The following is a 19,335-nucleotide window of genomic DNA, read 5'->3' as shown; positions in this document are numbered from 1 at the left end:
GAAAGGACCAGGCACTTTTGCTCTAGACACTTTTGCTCTACTACAGTATAATCATCCCAGTCTCCCTGCCATGAAACCAGGGAGCAAATGCACTCGATACATGCAAACTATTCCAGGAAGCTGGAGGGACTAGTTAGTAGCTTCAGTGTGCACCCGCTGCTATGCCCATCCATAGGTTTTTGGGATCAGCCAATAAATTAATCCATTAATACCTGCCAAGCTGCATACTGCTGCTGCAGTGATACCAGCACATCATGTTGCAGATGCTAATGTGACAGCTGGAAAGAGTTACTCCTGCATCCCAGAGCAGGAGGAGGAGTAACATCTACAGAAGAGAAGGGAGATGCTGTGGGAAGCACGGACCCCTGCAGACACTCAGAGTCACCACCCTGTTGCTATCCTGGACCTTAATGTTTGCCCCGATGACTGACAGATCCATTGAACCTATCCTCCCTCTTCCCTCAGAGGATTTAAGGTGGTCTATATGCAGATACCTGGGCTAGAATGGGGCAGGGAACAGGTACACAGATGTTGGCTGTGAGGAGATGAAGGCCAGCTTTGTCCTAATGTCATAAGATTCATCATAGTGCCTTGGAATTAAAACAGTGAATAGCAAACTGGTCAGCGAGTAGCAAAGCAGTGACGCTTGCCGTCTCCACGTGTGTTTTTCGAGTGTCCGCTTCCCTCCAGATTCTCTGATGTCTAACAAGGCTTGTGCTGGGGTTACTCCTTCTCTCTAGCTGCCTGTTTGCATGAAAGGAATGTAGTGTCTCTAAGACTTCTAAAGTTACTGTCAAATTTTGCTGAAACTGGCTGAAGTTATCAGGCAGATGAGTGATGGATAGACATATGATTATACTTCCAAATGCTGATGTGAACAAATGAACCTGGCTGTTTATCCTTAGGCTAAAATTCCTGTTCTCTAAAATACTCCTGGCTGATGTCTGGTTTACAGCTTCACATCCAAAAAAAGATTCCAGAGTGAAGCAACTGGATGGAAGACACAGAGCAAATGTCCTTCCACTCTGGATTTGCCAGGGCCACTGGGGAAGGATGCTTACAGGATTACAGAGTCAGCAACATGTCCAGGACTCAGAGCTGGAAGAGATGAGAAAGTGAACTCTTTCAAAGGTCTCTCTAGGTCCAGAGGGATGCTGCTTTTTCTCCGAAAGTCCTGCTGGCATGCTAGATTAGCTACGGTTGATAACAGAAGGCCAGAGCTCCAGCAGGAGGGTGGCCAAGTGACCTCTGAGTAGTGGAGGTGGAAGCTCCAGTGGGAAGCACAGAGGAAGGCAGAGTTAGTGGCTGGACATTAATGGGTGTCCAGAAATAACAAGGACTCTTAAAATAATAAACATATAGTTGGGTTAGAGACTAGCCATTGTGGAAACAGAAGGGATCTGATGTGGAAGCTGTTTGATATGGACTAGATCTGCCTTTTGATGGGAAAAACATCAGTGGCCTGGCCCAAACCAAGAACTGTGGGACTGACAACTGAGTTGAAGGCAAAGGGTGAGGGCAAAGGAGGACCTTTTCTTCTCTGCACCAACGCTAACATTCTCCTGGAGAAGCATGAGATGGAACATTCTCTGGCTTGGCTTTGGACTGACTCCAGTCAGCACTGGAAGGAAGAGAATAAAAATCCAGTATTGCACATTGATGATCACACTGAGACAGACCTGGTTCGTGGTAATAGATACACACAGGTGAGGCAGGGTGAATGATATCGGAGACCGGTGCCCTGGAGCATACAGTGGTTTTGCAAAGCGCTGCCTGGTGTGCCAGCTTCGTACATCACATCATCTGGGTGCAGCCCCCCTGTTCAGGCTGGGGCTGTGACTGCCCTGCAGTCTCCACTTGCAGTATACCCACATCCTACAGGAAAATGTTTCATTTAAAGTAGGAAAACAGAAGAAGGGGAACGTCCTTCTATAAAACAGATGAGATGACAGATGCTTCCAAGACACAGCCTGAGAAGCAAAAGATGGTCTTCCATTCCTTTTTTGTAACAAGAAAGGAAGAATAAAATAAATAATAAGCTGAACATCTACCAACAATGGACCTGCAGTCAGAAGTGGGAGAGTGCGATTTAGCAACCCAGCACCAGGATGTGTCTGAAGAGATTCACAGTCTATTTCCAGTTCTGCCATTTACCTACTGTGTGACGCCCAGCAAGTCCATTAGACTCTCTTTGACAGGTCTCCTCTTGCTCTTTTCCTGTCTTGCCTATTTGATCACAAGCTGTATTTTTACCCCTCAGGCACTATCTCATAGAGTGAGCTTGTTTAAACAAGAAGTCCTGATTCTGCATGGGGCTTCTTGTGTTTGCTGCCAGGCATAAGACAAAACTAGGCAGTAACCAGGACCTTGCGGGACAACGCTTTCAATATATCGATGCCTCACAACCAGCCACAAGCTTGCAGGCTGCATCTCATCCAAAACTCTCTGCTTACCTCAAATCAAGAAGCACCATCTGTAAAATGGGCTCTGAAACACCCATTTGCCCTTAGGGAGTTTAAGGAAAGCTCAAACACAAGCTCATCCTACAAAGGGTGCTACAGCAGCTGAAAGTGCCATTAAGCAGTAAGACTGCTCTTCACATTCAGAATGAAACCCCATAAATCTCCTTCTGGTTGGGAGCAGCTGCTTGGCTGGTTAGTGTGTGAAGCCACTTTACCGCATGTGGCTGAGAAAGTTCAGAATGCGCATAATCACAGAACACCATGCTGCCACATGCATGTGCACACCACAGCACAGAGGGAGACAAAAGGAAAAAAAGGAGCAGATCCTCTTCTCCATTTCTGCATGGTAACATGCTGGAACTCTTTACACCAGCATTAACAGGGAGCAAAATTTGGCCACAGGGGATTCTGAGTCAGGCAGCCTGGAACAAGAGATACCTGGGGATTTTCCAGAGTATGATATTAGAGAAATACCATACTCTGGAGCAAGCCCTGATTGCTTAGACTTCCAGAAAAATAAGGCTGGAGGGGGCTTCTAGGAGGCTCTTCTGCATTAAAGCTTAACTTTCAAATCACACAGTCTACTTTTTTTGGCTTCCACAAAAGCTATTACTACCTTAACAGCTTGTTTATTAAAATGCATTTACTCTCTACTTTCAGCAAAAGCTTAACTTTGCCACAGTCCTCTTATATTCAACATTCTGAGGAGGCAATCATGGTTTTGGATGACTATGCAAAAGTAATCATGATCAAGCAAGCTCTTTTTCTCTTTTACAAATCTCTCCTTCCCTCTGTACACAAGACAGGGGCATCACGATGGCTTTGAGGAATTTCTCTTTTGGAGGAGATGCTACGAAGACAAATTTGGGTCCTGCCAAACACCAAAGGAGCAGTACTAAATCGTGACTATTAGCTCAGAAATTACCCAGTGCTTCTGACTCACAGTCACATTTAGTGGACAAGCAGGTTGGCCTGAGCCTGTGAACCCCCACCCAGTGAGCAGGCCTTGCTTGTGCAAGCAGCCCAAGGCTTAGCCCTACAGACCTCAGGGAGCAGGAGCTCCTCGTCTTCTGCCCCTGCTGACCTCAGTGCCAGGCACATCAGCGGGGCTCCCTGAATAACAAACAGCACCTTGCAGCTCTTAATGCTGTCACCAGGCTACACCTGACCCAGCTAACTCTAGCCTTTTCTGGCAACTTAGTAATAGTTAAATAATTAATTACTAATAATGGGGGAGATGGGGGGGGGGGGGGGGGCTTGTTTTGGTTTAATGTCCAATTATCCAAGGATTTGGAGAGAAGTCCAGGAACTGCAAGTGAAAACTAAGGAAACTCTCTCTGCTAATTGTGGGGCTGTTTTCAAGACTGCCTTTTCTAACCATGTGATCACACTGTACAATGAACATTTCGGGTGTGCAAAACAGTAGTGACATTGTTATGCCTCCATGAAAGCTGGCTGCTTCTGTTCAGCCACTTGTTTTCGTCCTTTTCCGCAAAAATATAGATGAGCTACAGATAAGCTGCTCATTAAAGAAAGGGATTTTATTCCTACAGTATTGCTTCCTTTTGTCACTCCTACATTCAAAGAGGAGGGAAGATCCAAGCAACTACAGGCTGGTCAGCCTGACCTTGATCCCTGGGAAGATGATGGAGGCAAATAATCCTGGGAACCACTTCTAAACATATGAAGGACAAGAAGGTGACTGTGAGTAGACATATAGATTTATGAAGGGGAAATCATGTTTACCCAGCCCGACAGCCTTCTATGATGAGGTGGACTTGTTGGATGAGGGGAGAGCAACAGATGTTGTTTATGTTGACTTTAGCAAGGCTTTCGACACTGTCTCTCAAATGTCCTCATAGACAAACAGAGGAAGAAGAGACTAAATAAGTGGACAGCAGAGTGGACTGATAACTGGCCGAACCATTGCGCTCAAAGTCCAGCCGGAGGCCAGTCACTAGTTGTTTACCCCAGGGGTCAATACTGCTTAACGTCTTTATTAACGAACTGGATGATGCGGCAGAGGGCACCCTCAGCAAGTTCGCAGCTGATACAGAACTGGGAGGGGTGGCTGATGCACCAGAGGGTTGTGCTGCCGTCCAGAGGGACCTGGACAGGCTGGAGAAATGCGCAGGCAGGAAACTCATGAACATCAACAAAGAGAAATGAAAAGTCCTGCACCTGGGAAGGAAAAACCCCACGCATCAGTACATGCTGGGGCTGACCAGCTGGAAAGCAGCTTGGCAGAGAAAGACCTGTTGATCCTGGTGGACACCAAGCTGAAGTCCACAATGCACCCTTGTGGCATGGAGCACCAACAGCATCCTGGGCTGCATTAGGAGAAGCGTTGCCAGCAGGTAGAGGGAAATGATCCTTCTCTGCTCAGCACCGGTGAGACATATCTGTAGTGCTTGGTCCAGTTCTGGGCTCCCCAATACAAGGAAGATATGGACTTACTGAAGTGAGTCCAGTGAAGGCCCACAAGGATGATTTAAGGGACTGCAGCATCTGACACACAAAGAGAGGCTGAAAGAGCTGGGACTGATCAGACTGAAGAAGAGAAGATTCATGGGGATCTTATCGATGTGCATAAATACCTCATGGGAGAGGATAGAGAAGGTGTAGCCAGACTCTTCTGAGTGGTGTCCATTGAAAGGACAAGAGGCAACACAATTTTAAGTACAGAAATTCCATTTAAACATAAGAACGCTTTTTTACTGTGGGAGTGGTCAAACACTGGAACAGGCTGCTGAGAGCGGCTGTGCAATCTCCATCCTTGGAGGTATTCAAGACCCAACTGGACATGGTCCTAGGCATCCTCCTTTAGCTGACCCTGCTTTGAGCATTGGGTTAGGGACTAGATGATCTCCAGAGGTACCTGTCAGCCTCTACAATTCTGCGATTCTCCCGTTTTTTAACTTTGCATTCACTCAGTGATTGTAATCAAGAATCTTTCTTCTGTCCTACACTGCTGTCTTGAGTGTTGCCCAGCTAACAGCAATAGCAACAGCAACTTCCCTCTGGGACTTCATGGCAGCATCTGCTCTTCCTTGTCAGAAGGGAGCTTGCAACAACTTTGGGGGCAGGGGGGTGGGTCTTTTATCATTTGGGAAGGACGGTTTCATTGGTGTTAGGTAGGTTTTCTCAAACAGGAAGGCTCTGCAGTGTTTCCTGATGATGGTCATGCTCTGAAATATCTAGTTATTTAACAGCTTCCTTCATCTTCCAGTGTGTTAACAGTTTAGTAATGCTAGAATTTTTCTTACCAAAAGCCCTACAGGTCTGCTCTATCCTTTACTTTCCACCTATGTCTTTATCCCCCCGTCTTATTAAAAACAGGATCATTCTCCTTATTTGGAATATATTCAAGTGTGTGAAAATACAGTATACTCCAGTGAGTTAGCTTATTTCAGCACAGACTGCTGCCTTTAAGGAAGAAATGGAAGTACTTGTCCACCAAAGGATGGGGAATGTCCACTGACAATTAAATGCTACTTCTCCCAAATTGTAACAGAGCAAAACTATTTTTTTCTTCAAATCCAATCCACAGAATTTTGGACTTCATTTTTTTTTCTTAAATAGATCTGTTTTATAAAAATAAATAAATAAATAAATAAGAATCATGTGAACAAATGTAGGACTTACGTATGATCCATAATTCACCGCTAGGGTCTGCAAAGCCCACGGGAGGCCTAGGCCAATTAAAATATCAAAAACATTGCTTCCGATGGAGTTGGACACAGCCATATCCCCCATACCTGCAGGAATGGAAACCATGTGCAATCAGACATGTCTCAGAAAAGTCTTTCAACTTTTAAACAGAAATACATTAATCTGAGCTAATCCAATTTCCACGGATTAAGGCAGAGTTAAGGGAGATCCACCTCACCCCATCCCTTCCCTTTCCCCTTTGCCCTCCCCACCACACAAGGCTAGCAGAGTTGAAGGGGCTTCTAGGATCATCTGAGAACTTCCCTCAACTAATCCTCCGCTGCTGTGGGGACCCCGGCCACTGGCTGTGCTGGCTGTGACCTGCTGGCACTCTTGTGCCATGCTCAGTGGGGCTTTTGATGCTTTACTGTAACCATGACACATGAGTTTCTATACTGGACTGATTAGATTAGGTCTTTGTGTAGTCTAATAAGTAGCCGGTTGTTTCAGACCAATGAAGAGCCACTGGTTTTGTTCCCCAAAGCAGTACTGACAACTTTCTTTTTCTCTTAAAACACCTGTTGCTGGAGTCACAAGGGGGAAAAAAAAAAGTTTTCCTTAAAAACAGTAGTATCTTCCAGTCCTTATAACTGTGGAGAAAAGCTAGAAAGTGACCTGAAAGACCCTTATGCCACGTTCTAAACAATTCTGTACCACCAATATTTAAATTAATAAAAATGTTGTGACTTTTGGGGAAGGCTTGAAGTTGACAATAGTGCCAAAACTTGTTCCACACCGTCATTAAGAACCTGTTAGCTGCTTTGCAATAGCAACATGATTCATTTCCTTCTTTGTTCTTGTTTTAAACTGCAGCCTCAGGAAAAGGGCTCTGTATGTTTTCACATTCAGGACACAAGGAAACACTTCCATAGCGGTATGACATCTCTGTGATGAACCTACCTTGCCTTGCTACGATAAGGCTTGCCATGCAGTCCGGCACACTGGTTCCAGCTGCCAAGAAAGTGATGCCCATGATCACATCTGGAATTCCCAGTGTGTAGCCAATGATTGTCACCTAAGGAGAGGAAATAAACTGTCAAACTGTTTACAAGAATTAAAATCAGAGACCAGCTTGGCCCAATTCTGCAAAATGCTGCGAGACAGAGTTTATTGCTTGGTGCAAACTCACACTTTCTTTAAAGAGAAGCAGTGACAGGCTTTTTTGGTATATTCATCACCTGGCAGAGGATTGCACTGACCTGCTACGTACCCTCTTTGGTTAGCTGCTTCACACCTTTGATCCGCAATTTTCCTGACACTAACCTGGAAAAGAGACTACACGGTGGCCTACTATCCTGCGTAACAGTCTCCTGATCTTGGCTGAAGTTTGCAGACATTATTATATACAAATAATAGCTAAGCAGACACTAAAACAACCCCATGGTTCATTATACTATGAAAATGCCATATGCAGGGACATATCCCCAAGTGTCTGCAAACAATTCCTATTGGCAGAGAGGAGATACCTTTAATTTCCTCTTTTCTTTGCTATGCAGTCTATGATAAACTAGCGCTCTTCAAATTAATGAATATTTTTGAATTTTGGATGCCTTTGTCTAACGATGCCCATTTCCTATTAGCCACATTTAATTGCTCTTCTGAACTCTGTGCAGCATACTCCAAGAAATGTGAACCATATGTTAAAAGAAGCACAGTGACCCTGTGGGCTCTGGTATTTCAGCTATGGAAAGTTGGGATAGCTTTTTTCTTGAAAAACACCTCATTCTTGCAGATGAAAAGCAGAAGAAAACAAGTAACTTTCTATTTCCTGTTTGGGATAACATGGGTTATTGAAAACAAAACAAAATAAAAATAACCCCTCTTCTGTAACTGCTTTGGTTAGTTCGCAGGGAAAAGCCAGGCATTCATTTTTGCATTTAGTACAAGAATTAATTGTGAAGGCAGTGAAGATTTTTTTGTTGCCTCCCCCTTCCCAGCAGGGACACAGTGGCCAGTGCTTTAGCAAGGTATCTCCATGCTCTTCGGCTCCCATGCCGAGACAGATCATGAATTGTGCTCTCCATCGCAAGTGCAGCAGTCCAAAACCAGGCCTCCCTTGTTAAGATTCTCTCCTGATGCCAATGCCCCATCACTGTCTGATTCTGCTTAAAGAGTACAGACCACCCCAAAAGAAACACAATCCATGCTGCAGTATTACGGTAATCCTAATGAGGACAACTTACACCTTTCACGTACACATATCACGTAATGAGGCCTGCAGCAAGCTAACAGCCTCAATGATCCAACCAGTGCACAAAACTTCTCCCAGGCCAACTATGCTTGGATTTCCTTGTGTTCATTTTTATTTATCCCCTTCTACCTTTAGGATAATGAGGTAGAATTAAGTTCCTGTTGACTAAAGTAGTTGTGCAAGAATTTGGCTGAATGCCGTGCTTTTTTTCATGCTGAGTTCAAAACAACTTTGTCTCTCAAGCTTGCTTGCTCCAAGAAAAGGAAAAGCTATTGAGGCCAGATTCTTAATAGCATCAGGGCCTCTTTACACTGCCCTGCAGGACAAGGAGGTGTTAAACTGGTGCAAGCATAATTTTTTTCCATGTTAAAGAATCTGGATGAAATTCCAGCCCCGAATCAAGTTCAAAGACCATGGCTACTGGCCCCTAATTTTCTTCTCTCAGTGTGGACAGGTTTAATAGAAATGGAAGCAGACTTAAGATTTCTCATTTAAAAATTCAGGTACATAGAACTTTCTACACATTTATCCAAGATGACAAAAACCACTTCTGTTGCCTCTCTCAGGCTGTGGTTTCTGCTTTAATTGGTACGTACCATCCACACCATCATGTAGGAGAAAGCTGCAATCCAGAGGGTAGAAGAAGCAAAGGTAACCATGAACCATTTTTCCAAGTTGGGTTTGTTACAGTTGGGCACTGTGAAGTACAGGACAAAACTCAATGGCCACGTGAAGAGCCACTTCAAGATTTCTATCTTGCCAGCTGTAAAACAAAAAGGAAACAGTCATAATTCTAGTCTGATTTAGTCCAGAATGCTATCATTTTGTTCATATTAACAAGCAAGATGCCAGGGACACCTCAGCCTAAGTGCTATTCAAATAGATAATTACAAGACATTCCTTGTTCAGAAGATCATGGTGTGATGGCAGAAATGGGAGAGCAGAGAAGGGCACAGCGAAGGAGCATGAAGTGCCTCCCTCAGAGTTGGTTAAGTATCGGGTCAGAGCACACCTGCTACCCTCCCTTGGTCAAGTTCTTACAGGTACCACATAAAAAGCAAGTTCCAGAAGGAGATCTGATCCATTTTCAACCACCTAATGGGAGGGTACAGAAAAGATGGAGCCAGGCCCTTCACAGAAATGCACAAGGAAATTTTAAGAGCCAATGGACTCAACTTGCAATAAGGGAAATTCAGAGTAGATGCTATCATTAAGTTGTGCATTTTCTTTTTTTTTTTTTCCTACCATGAAGGTGGTCAAACACTGGAACAGGTACGCAAAAAGACTGCGGGATCTCCATCCTTATAGATAATTAAAACTCAACTGGACGCAGCCTTGGGTAACCTGCCCTGAGCAGGGGTTTGAACCAGAGATCTCCAGAGGTCCATGCCAACCTTTCCGATACTATGAATCTAGTGTCATGGTCCACAGGACATCTAAATTACTCTCTTCAGGCTCAGTTTTTTTCCTTACTCGAACTACAGCTATGCTGTTTGAGTGAGGAGATCTGAACCGGAGTTCCCAAAAATGTATCTCACCTGTAAAGGGCAGGACCAGTCCCTACAGTATTCTGGCTTGTCTGCAACACAGCAGATCTTGCCAGCTGTGGCAAGTGTGAGTCAAAGGTAGGGCAGGGATACGTTATAATCATCCTGGGACTAGAGCCCTGATGGGGTAAGAGGGACTTGGCAAAAAGGAGATCTCCATCCTGCAGGCGCAATGCTCAGCAACCTGAGGCACACGTGGTTTTTCACAAGTCACGTAGCTGTTCTGACTTTCTAAGCCCTCCAGAAAGAGTGAGAAGACACTGTGGCTGTGCCTAGTTAACAGCAGGAAGCAGAGGCACCCAGGACCTTCTTTTGTCGCCGCTCCGCATCAGCACCACCACTGCCTTGTCTCTGTTAGCACTACACCTTACCACCGAGGTAAGAGCGCACCTCATTGCCTTACCATTGCAAAGGTAAGGCCCAGACGCAGACGCATCCGACCTGCATTCAGGCACCTTGCCAGCGGCACCACCATCCTCAGCTTCCTCCGCAGTCAGCAGAGAGAGGCAGGCCTCTCCAGAGGGTGACCCAGGTTTTGGGGATAGGAACCACCCCATTGCTGCCTCTTCCCTCTGACTGCAGCAGCAGCGCCAGGCAAACGCATGAGCTGCAGCAAAGGTGTGTCCAAGCCCAGGTGTCTGCATCCTGAGAAGTTCCTGCTGCTTCCCAGTTCCTCTCATCTTTTACCTGTGACCAGGAACTACACTGGGAGGTGCAGGCTGATGGGAGCTCTCAGAGACACTTCTACCTCAACACGCATCTGTGATGCTTTCTGGCATATCCAAACTGAGTTTTGCTTTCTGGAACAACACAAACCCAGGAGCTTCTTACTGGGTAGGTCAAAAGGTGTGTATGGCCCTCCGTGGTCATCATCCTCATCATCTTCTTCCTCTTCCTCATCGTTTTCATTGTTCTCATTATCCTCATTCTCGTTCTCTGTCTCGTTCCCAGCCTCAGCCATGTCTTCATCCCGCCGTGTGCCATTCACGCCCCGCTCGGCAGAGTTGCTGGGGCCTGTTCCATTCTCAACCACATGCTTAACAGGTATTTTGATTGCTACTTCTGACTCACCATTGGTGTAAGTCCTGCTGTTGATCAGCCTTTGTCTCTGTAAATACAGGCACAAATTCTTGCTCAAAGACAGATATTTTTGTATTTAATTTTTTAAAGAGAAAGGAAGGAACAGAGAAAGAGATGTGCAGAGTTCTTTAAAAATGTGGCTTTAAAAGCAAAAGGGATGAATTTTGATCAGGTATAACGTGACGCTTGCTTGCAGATGACTAGATAAATCTCATAGATACAACTTTTATAAGAGAAGGGCCAGTGGCTGTAGAATTGACTGCAGGAGTACTCCAAGACCAGGGCCAGACTAAGTGCAGACTCAGTGGAGTATCATATTATTAAATAAGTGCAAGCAATATTAATGTCAGATCAATCCAGGGGCACCTCCTGTGAGCAACAGCTACAGGTAACATAACCACATGACGACTTGAAACTTTCTCTGCTAAAATCTCCATGGGGACAGATAGCAAGGGATGATTTAGTAAAGTCAGTGTCAGAAGGATAAAATCTGGGAAAATGCTATCAGGGATCCAGAGAAAACACAAGAGTTCCATTTTGACTCAAACACTGCTACAGGAAAAGGCCAATTCAGAAGAAGAAGGGGAGGTGGGGGGGGAGATAAAAGACATACCTCATTGATTAACATGCGGCTGGCCATGGAGAGACGTGTTTTGGGAGGGAAGTGGCTGGTTATCATGATCCGGAGCCCAGCCTCAGAAAATGAAAGCTGGTGGGGGTAGGCAGACAGCAGCTCATCCACCATGATCACTGAGGCTTTACGGTGGAAATTTCCTGCAGCCAAGGAACAAAGAGAAATTGAGGTCTTCTTCCAGCAGTCTCTCTCTCTCTGCCCTACGTGGCTCTCAGAAGAACGAACCTGCGGGTTCCAGAAGTCCTTTGTAAGAACCATTCCTTCAGCTACCACCATTCAAAATATGCCTCCTCTGTCCTTAATTTCTGTCTTTAAATAAATTGCCAACATGGTATCTCCACTCATGCTCATTACAGAGAATTAAATCTGCCCCGTGCAGTTCATCATAGGCCTGCATTAGGCAGATCACTGCTTCCACAGCAGCTATTCCACCATGCTGCGGTAAAGCTGTGTTAATTCCACAGTTATAATCCGCACTTCTGTGAGGACATTGGCCTCACCCACCATTAACCACACACGGGGCTGAGGAAATTGTCACTGTGTTCCTGCGGGGTATCAATGCAAATGAAAAGCAGGCTCCTGCATCCTGGGCTCGCAGCTCATGGCTGGGAAGTGCCATCAAACCTGGCAGCAAGTGCATGTGCCAGTCCATGGGGTACGACCCACAGTGCGGGAGCAAAGGAACAAGGAGACAGGGGCAGGTACCTGAATCGCGGTCCCACTGGGACACCGTGCCACTGCCCATTACCTCTGGGGTGACACAGTGCCAGTGTCCATTCTTTCTGTGCCTGGATGCTACCTTGCGCTGTGAATTCTGGGCCAGGACTGGGACTTGGCAGCGGGGAAACGTGAGGTCTTCCCCGACACATCTCTGCTTTGGTTTATTAAAATCAGTGCTGAACACTGGCAAATGTTTCATGGCATTACTATTTATTACCATCACTGTTAGTCTTACAGAAGAGTATCTCCTTGGCCTTAGCGTCACTTTTTTTTCTGACCGAGAAAGTTTCCATGGATTGGTGTACATAAGTGGGGTCGTCCATATTAAAAAAAAAAAAAAAAAAATTCAAAACAGCCAGACAGCTTTTTCTTGTGACTTTTTCCATGCTGGCATTTCCTGCATGGCCCTTGGGGAAACTGCCCCAAACACAGAAATCTTTCTGCTTTTTGGTTCTTTTTGGTCTTCTATTCAGAAAAGGCCTCAGAAAACAAACAGTAGTATCTGAAACCCTCAGGCAACCTGTTGCAATGGGTGCTGTTTGCAACCCCATGCTACTGGCTGGTGTGCACAGCAGCGCCACTTGCCTGTCTGGGCCGCTGGTGGCCCACTGCCAAGTAAATACAGGCACAATCTGCAAGAAAATGAAGTAATCCTTTTGTCTTCCTTCCTCAACCAGTTTGAGTAACGGCAAGTGTCCAAAACAAAAAATTACCAGCAGCTGAGCAGTGTCATGCAAAGACACATTCTGAAGAGATTTAAACCAAATCCCACAATCAGAACTCATTTGTGCACAACCCTGAGGCCACCGGGTAAACCTAGATGACTAAGGCCTGAGTTTATGCTTACTGAGTTTTACCAGTCTAGCTTTATTGGTACAAAATGTAGTCATCTTGTCAGCACAGTTTCGCTGTTGAAAGCCCCAGGCTACAGATAGCTGTTCCCATAAAAGCAACTTCCCCAAATCAGAGTGCACAGCACGCACAAAAGCCTTCCCTCAGCAATAGGGTAGTAACATGATAGCTGGCCTCTGGTAGACTCAAAGGGTCTGATGTCAGCAAATAAACCCCTCCACATTTCATGTTTAGCTACTTACTGTATACAGACTATGTCTTTCAATCACTGTTTGCAGGAAAAGAGACCTATTTTTGTTAATTTTTTTTTTAGTCCAGTGAAACAAAAAGGGCAGCCCATCTGTAGTCAAGAGACCAGGATAGAGCTCCTTCTCCAGTTAAACCAGTGACTGGAGGGAGGGGATGTTATTCCTGAGGATAGGTGCATATAAATCCCAAGCAGTTACTGCACATGCTTGTTGACTGTTGCAGAGATAAAAAAAAATTATCCTCTGTAAATACAATTTAGCACATGCTTGCAAATGCACACATGAAGCTACTGCTGCTGAGCTATGAAGCGGGTGAATTTTTTTTAAGCTGAAGAAATACAATCATTTTTATACATGATCGTGACTAAAGTCAAATGGAAGCATATTTCAGCCAAAGTGAAATCCACTTAAAGATCATTTACACGGAAAAGTTGCGCATGTTCAAGACAGCATGTGCAGTAAGAGCACGCTACCTAGACCAACACAGAGTCCCCACCCTCCCTTCACTGGGGGGAAAGAGTATGCTAGTATAAGTAGGGCCTTTTTCCCTGCTCAGTTTATGCCGCTTTGGAATGGAGTTAAATTTAACTGGAGGTACTAAATGTAAATGGGCATCTTCAGTGCAGCATAACAGTGCCCACAGGAGGACTTACAATGGCATGGCTGTAACGGTCTAAATAAGTAGCCTCTGGGCAAGTCAGGCTTGAAGCTGGAGGAGTCCTTTCAGCCAGGCACTTGTCCAGCAGCAAGAACTACCCAGAGGAGGCCTGAGCTGCCTCCAGTGGCAAAGGAGGTGGTGGCTGGGGTCACCATGCCGCGCACCCAGACACAGGAGCCATGGCCATCTGACAGGGGGGTTACAAAAGGGCCACCTCCCCGCCTATTTCATGGCTGATAAGACAGAAGCAGTCCACACCGCATGACTAGCAGACAAACTTGTAAACATTCAGAACGATGCAAGCAAGCAGGGTGACTTACTGGAACAGTTACCTTTCTTTAGTAATACGACTGTGGCATCGCAGTTGCTGTTATCATCCATTTCTGTGTTATTTGCTAAACCGTTCACCATATTTGCAGAGTTTTTTGTCCTCCTTTCGAAGCAGTGATGTATGGTTGAGTTGTACCTGCACAAATGAAACAAACTCTAGATGTACCTTTGTTTCTTCTATGTGGATTTCTTGACACTCTTCCTTTCCTAGACTCATATCCTGCGCGATCCAGCTAAGGGAGGGAAGAAAACCCCTCTGGTTTTAAGGAAATCTAGCCACAGTATGCCAGAGCTCTAACTAAATTGTATACAATGTAATCTCTCCATACCCAGAAGGCTATGAAAGATACAAGACATGAATCTTGAATGACATGTATGCTTATGTATTATCTGTAATTAATATTCTGTATAGCAAATAATGATTACTTGTCATCATCCAAATTTATTTTTTACCACATAATCACACCTGAGCACGAGTGTTGTTTTACCTGTGAAGACCTACCACAGAAACGCAAGACCGTATGCTAAGTTCCATCTCAACTTTGGGGGGAAAAAGCCAATAATCTTTGTTTCTTATTTTATTTAGAGTAGCCAGGAGCTGACACAAACCTGAGCTGAGGATCTCACCACAATACTCAAAGGCAAGGGTAGACCACTGTGAACACCTGGCTGAGGTCCCTAACCAGGCCAACAACCTCCCCAGCTATATCCAAACAGGTCTGAAACATCTGTTCACACTACAGCATTGCTTTCAGAAAAAAAATCCATTCTATATTCAGGCATTACAATTGTCTGTTTTGCTGGTCACTTAATTGTTGCAAGGGTGAAGCTACCCTCCATGTTAAAGAAAAAGTTTCTAATTATTATAAATGAGATGAATTCTGACTCATGTTCCCTTCAACCCAGCCTGAGTGTTTTTCTGTTCTCACTGAGAATTGCTCTCACAATATTTACTCTATTCATCATTTCAAAACAAATCTCTACTCTTACTTGTTGAGACAAGACCACTGGTGTGCTTGGCAGCTGGTAGGTTCTGTTGAATGTTCCAGTTTAAATCTGGGTTTCCTTTCCACTGGCTTTCAAAAACAAGGCAGGAGGAGGGGAACCAAACAGCAGAACAGACTAGCTTTGCTAGCATGAACTTATGTGAAAGAAGTTACACAGGTCAGATGCTCAGAAAATCAGTGTTGATTGTGCTGTAGTTTTATCATGGGTCTCCAAGCAAGAATGAACAAATTGCTGTGGAGTTTTGCACCCATAAAAAGTAGTCTGGAATCTCCCGTGTGTTTATTTTTGACACTTTAGGGATGCTAAAGTGAAGTCAGAAGAGGCTGCTTTGGTGGGACTTGGGACGGATTCGGTTCTCTGCTCTGCCACAGACTTGCTGCATTAACCTTGGTCAGTTCACACAGGGTGAGATCCATAAAGCATCATCCACCTTTAGATGTCTGATCCTTGAATCTGTACTATGAGGACAAGCAGCCCCTTCCTGCCTCATCAGGATAACTTACAGATAAGTACATGACAGGGCAAGGTGCTTTAACCCCTGCTATTGGATGTGCTGCTGGCGTGCAAGCTGGGTGATGCAATGGAAGCCCTGCCCACAGCCTGCGGCTCTCTTTAATTACCTTTGCAACCTCTGGAAAAGCACCGGAGCAGGGAGCCTTACAATCTAAGCAAGCCGAGGGCGCATTTGACTTACTTCATGATAATGATGTAGATGACATACATCAGCACTAAGACTAAGGACTCCCACCTGCAAACAAGAGCGACACAGAAAACACATCAGAGCAGGGCACGGCAGTCAGCTGCCCGAGTTCAGCCATTCTGCCATCTGTCATGTCACAAACTTGCGGAAAGGCTTGACCCTCTTGGGCTGTCTTAATGCACCTCTAGAAAAGGGGATGCCTAAATAAATGGCTCACACACCCATGCGTGATGTCTCCTTTGTTTTCTTGACTTCTGCTCTGGTTTTACTTGGCCAAATCAACCCGTCAGCTAAGAACAAGTGACTGAACCCAGAAGTTCAGTGAACAAATCATGCACCCAAGGAACACTGACACTTCTGTAAGGACAATACCCGTGGGGGCTGCGGCAGAGGGAGGTGAGCAGTCGTCCTGCTCTGCCTGCATGGGTGTAAAGCAGGTCGTTGGGCTTTTTGAGCATGCTAAAGCACACCAATCATGCCGAGACAACCTGAAGGAGGGGCAGCTGCTCTTTTACTACTGCTGCTACATAACCACTGAGAATGCAGCAGGCAGCAGTTTAAACCGCTCATTAGATTGTCAGGTTTTTTCTCCACTGTTTCTGTGTCAAATTAACGCAATTTGTATGAAAACAAAATAGAATATGACTTTTAGAACTTGTTTCTAGGTAATCTTTTTCATTGACCAAAATACTGTATTCTGCATAGTTCTCTACAGCAAACTGCTAGTCCTTGTGGAAATCATCTATTACCAACCTGCTATATACTAAAACTCATGGGCCATTTTCTCTTTAAGGATTTTGAGACATTGCACTAACCATATCAATATCTTATTCCCCGCTTCTGGTACTTCAACACTCAGCTTCTGCATTGATGTGTTTTAGTTGAAAGGCACAACCAAATACAATTGGGCCTCGAGTCAATTTTAGTTAAAAACAAACAAACAAAACAAAACAAAGAAAAACAAGCCATTGCAAAACTCAGTGTTTCAGAAATCCTTCTCTGAAATTAAATGTAAATCCCCCAGTGAGAACAAGTTTAAGAAAACATGCAACCCAAAAAGCCTGACTCCCCCTAGTGTTTGTAATCTAAATAATACTGAGTGAAATCAAAGCTACCACTGTCACTCTACAAGCCCTGAGAGGTGCTGAAAACAAAACCATGAAAGCAGAACAACTGAAAGTACACCTTTAAAAGTGTTTGAAGCCCTCCTAGCCTACCGTACCTATTGCAGTACATTTAAGCACATTCAGGGGGATATTAACACATATATATATATATTTTTTTTTTCTTTCTTTAAACCGGTCATTCGTTCTTTAATATTGCCTTAGGAGCTTTTGTTTTTTAAATTATTAAAAATCCAAATATTGGAACACACTTATTCATGACTGTTTGGGTGGTCCTTTCCATTCCCAGGCGGCTGACATCCCTGGCACACTGGCACCCAAGCAGCAGTCTCTGCCTCTGCTGAGCACATCGCCATCCCCGGGCTGCTGCAGGGTGGGCAGAGGGCACTGACTGCTACTGCTGTATTGGGAAACAATCTGAGTGACGCTCTCCTAGGCTTTCTTCTCTGGCTCAGAAAATGAGTTATTCTAGCCCATCTTGTGCTGAGGTTTCTCACGCAGCAGGAAACTGCTGCCTGAATCGCCCTGCAAAACTTTTTAGCTTTCCCCTCCTCTCCTGATGAACGCTACTTATTGCAGCTTTTGTGGTATAACCAGGAAAAATGAAAAGAAAAGGGATTCACTTACCAGGAAACTTTTTCGTCATAAATAAACTGTGGAGAAAAGGTTTACAAATAGGCATGTTACACAGGAAATCACAGCTGAAAACAGCTCATCACCGAGCAGGGGACAGAGCAGGCAGAGCAACCCAGGGCTCAGGGCAATGGGATTAAGCTCTGGTCTGTTTTGGCACTGCCCTCCGGTGCAGCCTTTGAACTTCTCAACCCTTAGTTTCTCTCACCTAGTAAAGGCAGGCAGGTACTCCTTCCCAAATACCACAGGATCCTTGCATAACTGGGGCTATTGCAGCAGTGAAGCAGAAGCAGTTACAGGGAAAAGAGAAGTGAGTCAGAGAAGGGGCTATACCTGCTTCTTAACCGCATGGCTGGTCTCACCAGAGACACGGCCTCTTTCCTGACCTGTTCTTGGGTGGCAACCAGGCGATCAGTATGCAGATTTACAGCCAGCTCCAGAGCTGCTGTGAAATTTTGCTGGCTAAAAACTGGGCCCAAGGCATTATTTCCTTAAGATCTATGTGATCACCACACTAGCTGACTTTAACTACTGTGATAGTCATTTTAGCACCCCTGAAGACGGATGCTGAAGCTTTCGTAACAATGCTGCGCAAACCTTCTTGGGAAAGAAATGTGTCTCTTCCCGCATGTGTAAGATGCTGCGTGTTGGAGAAGAAACAACGCTATGCCAGAGAGGTGAAGGGTGCCTGCTACGCCTGGTTTCAGGAGGATCTGAAGAGGCAGAGGTTGGGAGGTGACCGGCAGGTGGCTGCAGTGCTCCACAGCTGGGCCCTTCCGCAGTCCACGCTCCACCACCAGCAGCAGCTGTGCTGGGAGCAGAGGGGGCTGCCACCTTCCCTTGCTGGCAACACCCCTGTGTCTCCGCTTCTCCTTCCACCTCAGACGGACATCTATGGAGGGCTACTCTCGCTGCCGGTCTCGGCTGTCACTCAAAGTGGGGGAGCTCAGCGTGACTCAATCCATGTGCCATGACACACCTGCCACAGCTGCTGCAGCAGGAGGGCCAGAGGGCCAGCCAGGCCACCTGGCCTGCATGCGGGGTACCCTGGAGGGCTGGAGGGCCAGCCAGGCCTGTCCTGCAGCAGGAAGGCCAGAGGGCCAGCCAGGCCACGTGGCCTGTGCGCAGGGTGCCCGGGAGGGCTGGCCCTTCGTGGCAGCATGGGGCCTCTCTGGGAGGTCAGAGCTGGGGTTGCACACAGCAACCTGCAGCCCCGCAGCCTGGGCAGCTGCTCTGCCCTGTCAGCCTCGGTGAGGAGCGTGCTTTCTATTCAGTCCTTCCAAAGCACCTTCACCTGCTTTCAGCTCCATGCTGTGTGGAGAGGCAGAAATGCTGTATTTGCACTAGGGAAACACATCTATGGCAGCACACTGGAGAAAAGGGAGGGAAAGGGAACGAGCCTCTGAAAGCACAGTGAAAACACTTCCCTTAGGCTAC

General features: G+C 45.7%; 1 protein-coding gene across 1 annotated transcript in view; it reads right to left on the bottom strand.

Annotated features, from left to right (window-relative positions):
• The window catches only part of SLC24A3 (solute carrier family 24 member 3), a 180,163-nt gene that overhangs the window by 11,572 nt on the left and 149,256 nt on the right, over positions 1 to 19,335 (bottom strand). Inside the window, exons 8-15 of the mRNA XM_076335280.1 lie at positions 17,893 to 17,918; positions 16,136 to 16,189; positions 14,424 to 14,569; positions 11,605 to 11,765; positions 10,743 to 11,019; positions 8,961 to 9,127; positions 7,074 to 7,188; positions 6,108 to 6,220 (exon numbers count right to left, since the gene is read on the bottom strand). Of these exons, the coding sequence (XP_076191395.1) occupies positions 6,108 to 6,220; positions 7,074 to 7,188; positions 8,961 to 9,127; positions 10,743 to 11,019; positions 11,605 to 11,765; positions 14,424 to 14,569; positions 16,136 to 16,189; positions 17,893 to 17,918 (1,059 nt within the window). The remainder of the gene's footprint in view (positions 1 to 6,107; positions 6,221 to 7,073; positions 7,189 to 8,960; positions 9,128 to 10,742; positions 11,020 to 11,604; positions 11,766 to 14,423; positions 14,570 to 16,135; positions 16,190 to 17,892; positions 17,919 to 19,335) is intronic.

The sequence above is a fragment of the Aptenodytes patagonicus genome, chromosome 3 (genome assembly GCF_965638725.1).
Source record: "Aptenodytes patagonicus chromosome 3, bAptPat1.pri.cur, whole genome shotgun sequence".
Lineage (NCBI taxonomy): Eukaryota > Metazoa > Chordata > Aves > Sphenisciformes > Spheniscidae > Aptenodytes > Aptenodytes patagonicus.
The sequence above is the reverse complement of the archived record's forward strand: the minus strand, read 5'-3'. Positions and strand labels throughout refer to the sequence as shown.